General features: G+C 38.7%; 1 protein-coding gene across 2 annotated transcripts in view; it reads right to left on the bottom strand.

The window, feature by feature from the left end:
• Positions 1 to 11,961, bottom strand: part of LOC108910700 (putative mediator of RNA polymerase II transcription subunit 26) — a 70,783-nt gene that overhangs the window by 1,640 nt on the left and 57,182 nt on the right. The window contains exons 3-10 of one of the 2 annotated variants that reach the window (XM_018715399.1): positions 6,386 to 6,981; positions 5,829 to 6,321; positions 5,311 to 5,765; positions 5,028 to 5,254; positions 4,431 to 4,565; positions 4,175 to 4,240; positions 3,987 to 4,118; positions 377 to 3,712 (exon numbers count right to left, since the gene is read on the bottom strand). In XM_018715399.1, the coding sequence (XP_018570915.1) occupies positions 441 to 3,712; positions 3,987 to 4,118; positions 4,175 to 4,240; positions 4,431 to 4,565; positions 5,028 to 5,254; positions 5,311 to 5,765; positions 5,829 to 6,321; positions 6,386 to 6,966 (5,361 nt within the window). In that variant the 5' untranslated portion in view covers positions 6,967 to 6,981 and the 3' untranslated portion in view covers positions 377 to 440. The remainder of the gene's footprint in view (positions 1 to 376; positions 3,713 to 3,986; positions 4,119 to 4,174; positions 4,241 to 4,430; positions 4,566 to 5,027; positions 5,255 to 5,310; positions 5,766 to 5,828; positions 6,322 to 6,385; positions 6,982 to 11,961) is intronic. The other variant, XM_018715400.1, reaches the window with a different exon arrangement.

Consider the following 11,961-nt stretch of genomic DNA (forward strand, 5'->3'; position numbering starts at 1 on the left):
AGGTGGAGTTTTGCTCCAAAAGAGACCAGATTTATATATTAGCTGGATTATATACATCTATGAATATTTTTGCAACACATTTCAGATGAAATGCTCATTATTGATAATAGTTTACCATGAAATTATACAAAATGTATATTACAGTCTATGATACATAAATACATTGTAAGAAAAAACTACAAATAAGTAATTGTTTATTAAATTCATTACAGTTTTTCTGGTTTATTCGGTTTTTATAGAACCAAGGATAGTATCCATAGATGGTATAACAGCCAACGTGGTTTAAAGCCTACCAAAAAAAAAGAAAAAAATACAAAAAAAAACGCTACAAAACGTGATCAATTTCAGAGCAGTGAATCAATTCCAATAATTGTACCTCAAATGATAACCGGGATCCGATAAATTAAACAATTTTCGCAAATTTCTCTCGTTGGTTCGTTTCAAGAGGCGCTCGTGACTTCATTCGATTCTAGGGGATTCTCGGGAGTGGGGGAGGAGGCGTCAGAGCTTTCCAGGAGTTTTAGTAATTTTTTATGGATGTTCTTCGACGATAACACCCTAGGACACTTCGCCAACAGCCCCGCGATAGTTCCCGTCTTACTTAGACTCGAATGCTCTTGCAGAAGTTTGAATGCTTTCGACGGCAATATGTCGTAGTTTTCGTCGTAGATCCGCTCTGCCTCGCTCCAAGTCTCGTAGTACTGCTTGTACTCGTCGTAGTTCCCGTTGAACTCCTGAGGCGTCTGCGCGGCCGTCGAACTCCCGGTGCTCTCCCTCAGAGGCGATAAAAAGCTGCTGCAGTCCTCCGAGGAGCCGTCGAATCCCTCCAGGTCCTCCTGAAGGATTCTAGCTGCGGCTGCGAATAATTTCTCTTTGGGCATGTTCCTGAACATTTGCCCCTTCTTGCGCTTTAGTAAACTTTGGACCAGTTCGTTGACCAGCTTCTCGTTAACCGGCGAACCTGGTGAAGTTATGCCACTGGAACACAAACTGTCCGTTTCGTTTGTGTTTAACGGCAGGCTCAGCTTGTCTCTTCTAGGAGGTTCCGTATTTGGTGTGCCATTCTTGCGTATAGTCAGATTATTAAATTTGTCACTGCTTGAATTCGTAGCAGTTTCTTCTTCTTTTTGTTCTTCCTCCTCGTCCTCCTCCTCGTCTTCTTCGTTTTCGCATTCGTCTTGTAATAATTTGAATAACCTAGAGTGTGTAGCCGCGCGTTGGTATCTCGTCAGTTTTTTGAGTTCTGGAAATTCTTCGGTGTCGGATATGTGTCTACTCATATCGGACGTCACCCCTGAATCTCCTTCTTCCTCCTCACTGTATTCCTCGAAGGATTTCAGGCTGCTCTTCGTGGACGTGGTCTTGCTACGGTTTTGGCTAGTAGTCTCAATGGCTGTTATTTTGTCTTTGACTGAAGCTTTCATTTCTTGCTCTTGCTGCTGTTGCAGTTTACTTTGTTTTTGTCTGATTGTTTCCTTCAAAGCCTGAATACGTTGCTGAATAGCTTTTTTTTGTGCCTCTATTTCTTGATTATTGTTTAAGTCGTTTTCCTTTTGTTCGTGATCTTCGCTTTCATCTTCTGACGAATCTGTCTCTTCGGAAGAATCCTCGCTTTCTTCGGCTTCTTTGTTGGTGTAACTTTCTTCTGTTGATTTACTTAATTCTGGAGTATCAGAGTCTTCTTCTGTTTCTATATTAGTTGCTTCTATAGATGAAGTGTCTTGGTTCACTGACGCAGTTTCTTTTCTTTCACTTTCTTCAGACCAGCTCTTACTATAGCTATAATTGTTATAGCTAGCAGAACTATTCTTTTTAGATCTAGGTACAACTTCATTATCTTCACTTTTCAGTGTACCCCAGAAATCTGCATTACTTTCCGCAGAATTATTTATAGCAGTTTTCGTTGTTTTATCTTCGTTATTTGATTTAGATGCTTCTTTATTCATTGGGCGGTCGTCAGTTTTGGGATTAATATTAGAAACTTTTCCTTTACTGCTAGCCTTTTGATTTCCATTTGTAGATTTATTATTGTCTACAACTTTTCTAGGTAAATGGATATTCCAGAGACCAGATTCTTTTTGTATCTGTTCTAATCTGGCAACAAAACTTTCCATTTCTATTAGTTTGCCTGTATTTACTTCCTCTTCAAATTCATCAATTTTATCATAAACACTTTTTGCTTTGGCATAATTATTTTTTGGTTTTATCTCTTCCTCAAGTTTTTGGGAAGCAGTAGGTTCTTGTTCTGTCGAGGAAGTAACAGTTTGTAATTTTTCTTTTTTCTCATCTGCTTTGCCAGTTTTTCCTGTATCACTTTCACTTCTAGGAGATTTGACAGGTTTAATATCTTCTAAGTTATGGCATGGAACGTGTTCATTTGCAGTATTTCCTTTTTTCAATATAATAGGTTTAGGTGCTGGCAGATCGTCTTCTTTGCCTATAATACCCCACCAATCCTCACTTTCATCACTTTCTTTACCTTCTTCTTCGTCATGGTAATGACGTTGAGCAACTGGATCTTCAATATCATCTTCTTCATATTCTTCAATAGTAATCCCAACTGGTTCCCCTTTCTTCAAGTTTTCCTCGAATGTTTTGATTTCTCTGTCGCCGATGCTGACCACAGCTTTGATTTCTTCTTTTTCTTCCTCGGTGACGCTAACGCAAAATTTGAATGGTTTATTTGCATTCATGATGTTTGGGCTTGTGTCCTCGTCGTCACTTCTTTCCGCTATAGTGGTGGAATCGCTCATAGCACTAGCAGATCTCATTCTGGAATCAGTCCTTTCGCTTTCTTCATAAATAACGCTAAGTTGATGTGGATAGGAATCATCGTCGACGATGTATACTGAATTCTCTTCATCTATTTCTTCGTTTCCATCTTCAGTGAACTCTTCAATGCCTACTTCCTCGTCCGAACAGTGAGAGTCATCTTCATCTGCGTACAACAGGATATTATTCACAGACCTAATCGACTTCAGAGGGTTGCTTGCGTTATTTCTGTTATTATCCTCCTCTGTTTCTGTATCGGAATCGGATTCAGATGTATCATCCACTTCTACTTCAGGTTCTGGTTTTGGATTTTCTACCTCTACTTTTTTGTTTACTACTGTCTCCTTAACATTAAGAGTTGGCGTAACGACTATTTTTGGGGTGGCTGCTCGTAAACTACCACTGAAACTATTTCTTCTTCTGCTTCTTTGGCTATTATAGTAACTCATTTCATCTGTGGACGAGTATCCAGCAAAATCGTCTGTGTCACTATTTGGTCCATAGTATGGATAAGGTGGGTACATCGGGGGATAAGCGTAATAGTAAGAGTAGTAGTACGGGTCATAGTAAGGAGGATATTGAGGGTATCCTTGAGCTTCTTCTCCCCAAAAAGGTAGAGGGGTAGATCTTGGATTAGTGGCAGTTTCAGCATCGCTTTCGCCTTCTGTTGTGGACGCGCGCCTGGGTGGGGGATAGGGGTACGGTGGCATGTAGTTCCAAAAAGGCACCGGAGTGTGTCTTGGAGTAGGAGTTGGTGTTTGTCTGGGAGTCGTTCTGGCGCTTGTGTCTGTGGAATCGTCCTTGGAAAGCCCTGTTTGGGGTTCTTGGTAATAGTACTGGTAATAGTCGTGCCAATAGGGGGGAGGAGGATAGGGGGGGTAGTTAGGGTCATAGCCCCATTGCTCGTAAGGGGTAGCTTCGTATTGCTCGTCGGTGTTGGCTATAACAGAATTAACAATTTCGATTTTAAGATGATTTCATTGAATAAAAAATAGGTAGGCTGGATTGGTTTGTCGTTTATTAAACATTTTAAGGGTAAAATATGAACGAATATAATGGAGAAGTCATAAGTAGTTAGTTCTGAATGTATGGACGGGTATGATCATGCGACCACTCAATATTATTCAATTTTGAAAAATAATGGGAAGGTAAACTGAGTATATTTGTTCAAAAATTTGTCGGAATGTACTCTCTGAAGTTGCTGATAGACATACCACAATTATCTGGTGCAGTCATAGCTTGCAACATTTTGAAGGATCTACTGGGTATTGAACTTCCAGTGTACTTCTTAGGTTCTGGCACTACTTGTTCGCTAGGGTGGACATATGGTTGTGGTGGATCATCATCTAAAACAAACGAAACATTAATGTAAGTTCAACCAAGTGATCACGTTGCTACTTACTTTCTATTTGTACCGGTATGGTCCTAACCTGGGGTCCCTTTCTTTGTGGTTGCGGACCGCTTGGTACTAAAAAAACAAAACAAAAAATATGTAGGACATTGGATTTTCAATCGTTTTTCGAACCAGTTTGTTAGTATTAAGAAGAATAGTGTTATTAGAATAATTTCGCTTATAGGACAAATGGAAAACAAAACGCTATTATAGTTCTGATGCAAGTTGTCTACTAAAAACGATGCTTCACAAAAACGTTTCGTACCGGTTTGCTTAGCGCATTGATCGGGGCCAGGCGACCCTTCTGTCATATTTTGCAACAATTTAAACGCCTTTGATGGAATAGCTGCGCCACGATATCTAGGATCAACTTCTCTCTGATTGTTATCGTCGTCTGCGGCTAGTCGCAACAGAAAGAAAACGTTAATTTTGTCTAAACGTTTCCACAATATGGCAAGAAAACTACCACTGTTATCGCAAATCTGTATGAAGGGAAATGATGACAAACTCTGCAATACTGAAAGTACGGTCTAAGGAAAAATGATTGAAATAGTTTAATGTTGCCATGTTAGAGTGTGGTGGATAAATATAAAGTGATATTGCGTTATATCGATATTAATCGGAAGAAATGAAGACAAGTCAAGGTAAAGAAAAGGTTTCCCTCCACCAAAAATATACAAAAAAATATATACCACTCTCGTCTAATATTCTAAAAACTTTAGAAGGAATATGACCACCTCTGTATCTCGGGTTTTCTTCGTCATGGTAATGAATTTCTAAAATAGTAAAACATAAAAGCATTTTGGCTAAGAACATCTATGACCTATTTTTTTTTGGTTTGGTAAAGGATTTTAGTTCTTACCTTGCTTAAACTTATTCATCAGATTCTGATCACCCTCGTTCAATTTCATTCTCCTAATTTGATCAGCAGGTGGTTGTTGGAAGTTTTGAGGATACCTAGGTCCATGTTCTGTGATCGGAGCATTCTCGTCTTCCTCGTCGTCATCGGTCTGAGTTATCTTCTGGATGATTTTGAACGAATTCGACTGTGTAGGATTATTGCTCCAACTTTGTTGTCTATTTAAGGATCTACGAGTTAACGATTTATTGTTTAGTAGGTAATGACAACAACCAGCTTAATTTACCTGTTACCGCCTGGTGTTGGGGGACTCTGGGATCCTTGGTTTGTCCCCTCTACAGCTATAGGTATTACCCTAGCTCCTTGATTATCAACCTTGTATGGTGGTGCTATCTGTTGCTGCCACTGTTGCTGCTGCTCTTGTTGCTGGGGAGGCGCTCTCGGCCCAGGATGTTGCAGTACAACCGGTTGTGTTATATAGACAGCTTCCGTCTTCGCTTCTGGTTCTTGCTGTTGCGGCGGCTGTTGGTATGGTGCAGGACCGCCAGTGTTTGTGCGAATTATTATGCGGACTGGTACTCCCGCTGGTTGCTGAATTTGTTGTGGTTGTTGGTTGTATTGAGGCTGTTGATTGTATTGCGGTTGCTGGTTAAATTGTTGAGGGGGCTGTTGTTGTTGACGTTGCTGAGGCCATCTCTGTTGCTGTTGTTGAGTGGGTGGAGGTTGAGTCTGTTGTACTTCCTACACAATTACATACATTTTATTAAATTAAATACCATTGCATTATTTTGTATTTTGTATCACCTGAGTAATCGGTCTTTCCTCGTTCCTCTTGGCCCATGGAGGAATCTCCTCTTGTTGAGGCTTTTTGGCTTGCCAAGGTCTAGGTGCCTCCTTAAGAGGCGGTGTTTGTAACCCTGGGCTATCCGTACTCCTCTCAGGTGGACTTGGAGGTGAGACCACGCGTTTTTGCGGCTGGGCTTGGGCTTGTTGATTGGTCGGAGGGATATACAGTGACCCTAAGTGGGCTGTGCTCGTCTTTACCTCCGGTTGGGCGTTATTTTGCCGTGGTATGGTTGGCTGCCTTTCTATCACTGGTGGTTGGTACCTAGGCGATTCTTTCGTGGCTTCTGGGGATCGCTGTTGAGACGGTGGTGGTTGGTACTGTTGTTGGGGTTGTGGGGGTTGGTATTGCTGCCTAGGCTGTTGGTACTGCTGCGGCTGAGGTGGCGGTGGTTGATATTGTTGTGGTACAGGTGAGATTGGAGCACCCCGTTCGACTACTGGCGGTTGATACCTGGTGAAAAGTTAGTATTGTATCTTTAGATATGCTTTTGAGAAGGAGAATGTAATCTACTTACCTTTGTTGCTGCTGCTCGTATTGTGGTTGGGACCTCTGCCCTGAAGGTGGCGTGCCGGGGACAGGTGCGGCTTTTCCTTCCTGGGAGAATAGCTCATCCACTATGCTCTTCCTCGGCGCCGGACCACCTGTCTTCCTCAACATGGCCATAGGGTTGTCGGGTATAATCTTCGTCATATCCGGCCTCTCCAAGACCTGGTTATCCGCTGTCATCACCTTCTGCGTGGGCAAGGGACCGGACGGAGGTGGTGGTGGAGGGGGAGCGTTAAAAGGCGGTGGTGGGGGAGGAGCTCCACCCCTTGACATGGGTGGTGGAGGCGGTGGTCCTGAGGGAAAGACTTGTACCTGGGGTTGAGGACGCATGGCGACTTGCACTGAGGGAGGAAGGTTGGCTAGGTTCTGGGGTGGAGGAAGTTGGGGTTTGGGGATATCTCCAGCGCCTGCTAAATTAGCGTTGCGCTCTATCCGCCTTTGCATGCGGGGCGACCTCACTTCCGACAGGTCGATGCCTCCGGGGGTGTAAGTGAAGGGTTTTTTATCCTTGGTCATCATGGCGTTTTGTACGCACTGTGGGGGATCCATGGCTCTGATTTGCGTCTGAAATAAGAGTCTTTGTATGAGAGGTTTCAACAGCTATCTGTAACGAACTTAGAATATATAAAAAGTCGTTGCGTCCTTTCTCATAATGGGGATATTATTTTATAACAAAAGAATGATTAATAAGACGCTTACATTACATACATTGCTGTTTAGGTGTAAAATGGTTCTTATTAGTGTGGTATAAGAAAAGAGTTCTATGTTGAAGTGTGGAATAAAATTACCCACAAAGTAGTTCTTTCTACTCATTATTTAATGAAGTCATGCTTGATTTGCTTATTTAAACTTTTAAATTTATAAAATCGCGAGTCATGAAGAAACAACACATCTCATGTATTTCGAGCTGCATACTTGTTAAATCCCACCTAACAATATATTCTATTTTATTAGCATACCAGATTTATAAACTATAATTTAGTAATTTATGCCGTTGATCGCTGTGGATAAAAGCGCTTTTAACTTTTTTTTTACTGCCGTTCCTGAATATGAAATGTTAGAGGTTAACTGCATGTCTAGACAATATATAACAATATATACGACATTAAACAAAACATATACGTATAAAGGAAAATGTATTCAAATGGTCGCTTTGTGTAAATAGTTTTCTTGAATCGTATACAACGACAGTTTACTTGAAATATGGCATTATTAGGTGCATAAGAATGATTTGTTCTCGAATCTTGAGCTTGAAGTTTGTATATTTGTAAGTTAGAAAAGAGAAACATGTATTACTAAATTTTTTTGTTGAAATTTTGCGCTTGCGACAAAAACATATTTTTTGCTTTTTCCAATCGGGAACCGGAACTGTGTGAATCTTCTTTTGTCATGTACCTATACGGTTTCGCCGGGAATATTGTTGTTACCGGGCTGATCTTGCACATTCCATCGAGAGGCATTAGCCAGCGAGTATGCAAGCGCGCATAAATAACCGCGGTTCGAACGATAGTCGATTGTTATTTTAATAAAGCGTGCCGATATGTAGAAACAAGTTACGGTCTACGGTTTTGCCAGCAAAACGGAATCGGGCGCTAATGCGTGCAGTAGCGTAGTTCGAGTATTTCCTAGGGGGGTGGGATCTGATTGAAATTTCAATCGATTTGCAGAATCCTTTTTTTAACTGTACAGGCTACTTCGATTGAAAATTTAGGCTTTGGGGTTTTCGAGGGCGCTCACTTTTAATAGAATAATTGTTGTAGCACTTCCGGTCATACCGGAAGTAGCTGTCAACGTCGTTATTTTAAATGGAACACTCTATATTTGATTGCATTATCGATAAAGGTAAATTAAAAATAAGTAAAATATGTTGAAGGCTCCCTGTACGTAATTCTAACCGTTTTCGACATTTTATACAAATTTTGACAGATGCAAGCGTTTCGAAAATTCCTTATACAGGGTCGGAAAGTCCCCATGGTTCATCGGCCGTTATGTGAGTGCGATAAAGTAAGTCATAGAAATCCATGCGATAGAGAAGGATGGCTATAATCATAGACACCGCCCGTTTCGCCCTTCCACAAATAAGATCCACTTCCACTTGTAATTCAGCGACCGGTGGTCATCTTTGTTTTTGTCGTTTACCTTTTCTGTAATAGATGTCACTACTTATACAATTCCGACTTCGTATTTCGATATGTTAATACAAATTTATTTTATGTCCATGGGACATTCACCATGAGTCAGAATTATTAGCAGCATTTATATGATTTGGTATTTTGCAACATTGAGGAATTGGACACGAATGAAACTTGGCTAGCTACGTATTATAACAGCATTCTTTGTAGAACATTGAGATATTTTATATATTTTTTTATAATTTCATTAGTTGCATCTTTTAAACACTGAGGGAATATATTTACAAAAAATAATAATATGTATTTTCTTCCAAGGGAATGCTATTATTAGTAACTGAAAATACAATAAAGAGCAAATAATTAAGAAAACAATGAAATGTAAAGTAATCAAAATTTTAAATTATAATATTCTTTCTTCTTTCAACTTCATTCCAAATATCATAAAATTATCTAATAAATTATTAGTTATTTGCAATTCATTATGTTAACTATTCTTTAAAAATCTGTCAGGACAACATTAAAAATTAGAGAATAATTCCAAGAAAACTAACCGAAATTATTTTATTAATTGGTCTATTTCAGTTGCAAAATAATGCCAAAGCATAGAAATTCAGGTAATAACTCTAATTTTAGGTGAATGATCCATGGATATAAAATAAAATAAACTTAAAATACGTGATAATTGTAGAATGCTATAAACGACAGTACCGATATTTGTCTTTCAAGGCACATTTGATTATTATATTTTTAAATATTCTTGAGAATGAAAGAAAACCGCAAATATCTCAGAAAATCGAAAGTTTCTATAATATGGTGCAAAAAATACAGAGGGTTCCATTTGAATTTAAAAAGTTTTGCCGGTTTAAGTTTTCAAAATGTAACGTTTAAAATAGAATACTATAATTTTCTTCAGGTAATTTTGATAGTGGAAAGTAGTGCATCTTATGTTTCTTTGTGTCTTCCGAAAACCAAGTGAAATCTTCCAGTACAATGAAAGATATAAGGAATTTTCGAAACGCTTGCATCTGTCAAAATTTTTATAAAATGACGATTCTCTCGAAAACGGTTAGATTTAGGTACATGAAAGCCTCATCACTTTTGACTTAATTTTAATTTATCTTGTCGATAATGTAATAATATATAGGGTGTTCTATTTGAGAGCACCGCCCGAAAATCCCAGGTCCCAAATTTTCAAAATTCAAATCGATGTGGTCTTTGAAATATTCTAATGATCCGTTACTATAAGACCGCCTATTATTATTGTTTTTTAACAGACACAATACAGTGTTTCCAGTGATGGACTGTGTTGACATAAAGTTAACTGTTAGAAACATTTCGTAATACAACTTTTCGATATGATATACGAAAAATTGAATTGAATTAGAATCAAGAATGTGGTAGAGATGTTTTAAAATCTTATGAGCTTTGACCTTCATATGCGCAGAAACATAATTCCGACCGTCGCCTAAATTATTCTACGTCCTAAAAACATTACACCTATTATTTACAGTCTCTCTCGAGCTCTAGCGTAAACAAGCCTTTGATCCGATTACAAATATCATAATAAAATGCCCTATTCTTTATTATTTTAATTTAAACAATAAAAATATATATAACGAACGTTCGCCAGTTGACTTTATTGATGCCCGAGCGCCTTAGTTCATTTCTAGTTGTAATGAGGCACGTGTTCTAATTCTGAGTCAATGTTTTCACAACGTGCTTATTAGAAGAATTATGGGGATACGCCACGCCTTTCGCGCATTTCGCGGCTCATGAGATATTAAAAGATCTCTATAATCTGATTACTACTGATTAATGACAGTATAAAGTATAGTAGAATCCTATTTTGGTCAGTAAAGAAGATATTCCTTAAAAGAAATTTAAAAAATTGCCAATATATCATCAAAAATCATCGGTTTCGCCTAAGTTGTCGAAAAAAACAATATCTATATAAACATCGCTAGTTAAAGAAAAGAAAGAAAGCTAATATTTTATGCTAGTATCCATAAAACACATCTTTAGCGTTTATAAAAATGTTGGATTAACATTCCTCTCCAGAATGTCGCAATTATTTGTGCAGGAGCATGACTATCTAACGAAGTTGATCGTAATGATAAATTGAAGCCTGCGTTTCCTCCAGCATGGAAACTTAGTTGCGCTAATGGTGCCGGTCCTGATAGCAACAAGGCGCCACTTCTGTCTCTGACTCACTCCTAGCTAGTGAAAAGCGTGGGCAACATTATTTACACTGTAAAAAAACTCACAGAATCCGAGTTATCTAGGGTCCTTGACCAGCGAAATTATTGTAAAGTTCTAAATTTATGCAACGATCGGTATGCCCGCCTAATTTTCCGTATTCCTTCGCCAGTTGCGCAGTTTTCGGCATGACAGCGTGATTTAGGTGGCTGGGAAAAACAATCGCCGATGCTCATGGGCGGGGTTGCCAGATTGGGCGGAATCCTGTCATTTGGGCTATTTCTCAAAGCATTTTGGCGTCCCAATTTCTCATTAGGAGACTGGCGCCTGATTTGGGCCACGTCTCAGCATATCCTGTATATGTGTTTTTTATTTATGTACAAATCCATACAACCTTTATTATTCAAGATAATCGACTGAACTTTTTTTTATTTTAAAGGGCATTACAAACTGCTTCTCTTGAACCTACTAGCGTTTTTAAGACGGAAATCCAGGGCCAGGGCCTGCTACGATTTTTCTTGTACTCCCAAATTTCAATAAGTATAACCATTTAGCGATTTTTTTATTTAAAATGATAACATGATAATGTTAATCAGAACCTTTCAAAACGTGGAAACATGTAACATTTGAACAAAAAATATATAGCTGATGGAGTTTAGATTTTTTAAAGATTTCCGAAATACAGCCTTTATGTCTCGATAAAATAAGGATATTTATATTTGTTTCGTTTTTGCTTATTTTATTTAGATTATTTACTTAGTTTTTTTATATACTCTGTTTCTAAATATTATTATTACGCCTAAGAATCTCTACTTTATACAGGGTAATCCACAACTTATCCAAAAAAATTTGGGAATAGATGCGGCATGAGAAATGGAGTTAATAACGTAAAAAAAAAATTGTAAAATCCTTATAGTTTCCGAGAAAAAAATTATTGAAGTTATAGTACATTCAACCACTACATAGCCGGACAACTGTAGTCTCTAGCGTCATTCGCAATACGCGTGGAGAGCCATGTGACTCCTAATACTGAAATCTGTCGTTACGGTAGTTTTTACCTGTTATCTGTGGTGTTTACACAGTTTTTAGTAGTTAGTGTCAAAAATGGTTTGCGTGTATAGCAACTCAGAGTTGATGGATATCGTTTTAATTTATGGTGAAGCAAGACAACATATGTATTAGTTCGTAGACACTGAGTAAGACGGAAGCAAGACAT

This window comes from Anoplophora glabripennis, unplaced genomic scaffold (assembly GCF_000390285.2).
Source record: "Anoplophora glabripennis isolate ALB-LARVAE unplaced genomic scaffold, Agla_2.0 scaffold280, whole genome shotgun sequence".
Lineage (NCBI taxonomy): Eukaryota > Metazoa > Arthropoda > Insecta > Coleoptera > Cerambycidae > Anoplophora > Anoplophora glabripennis.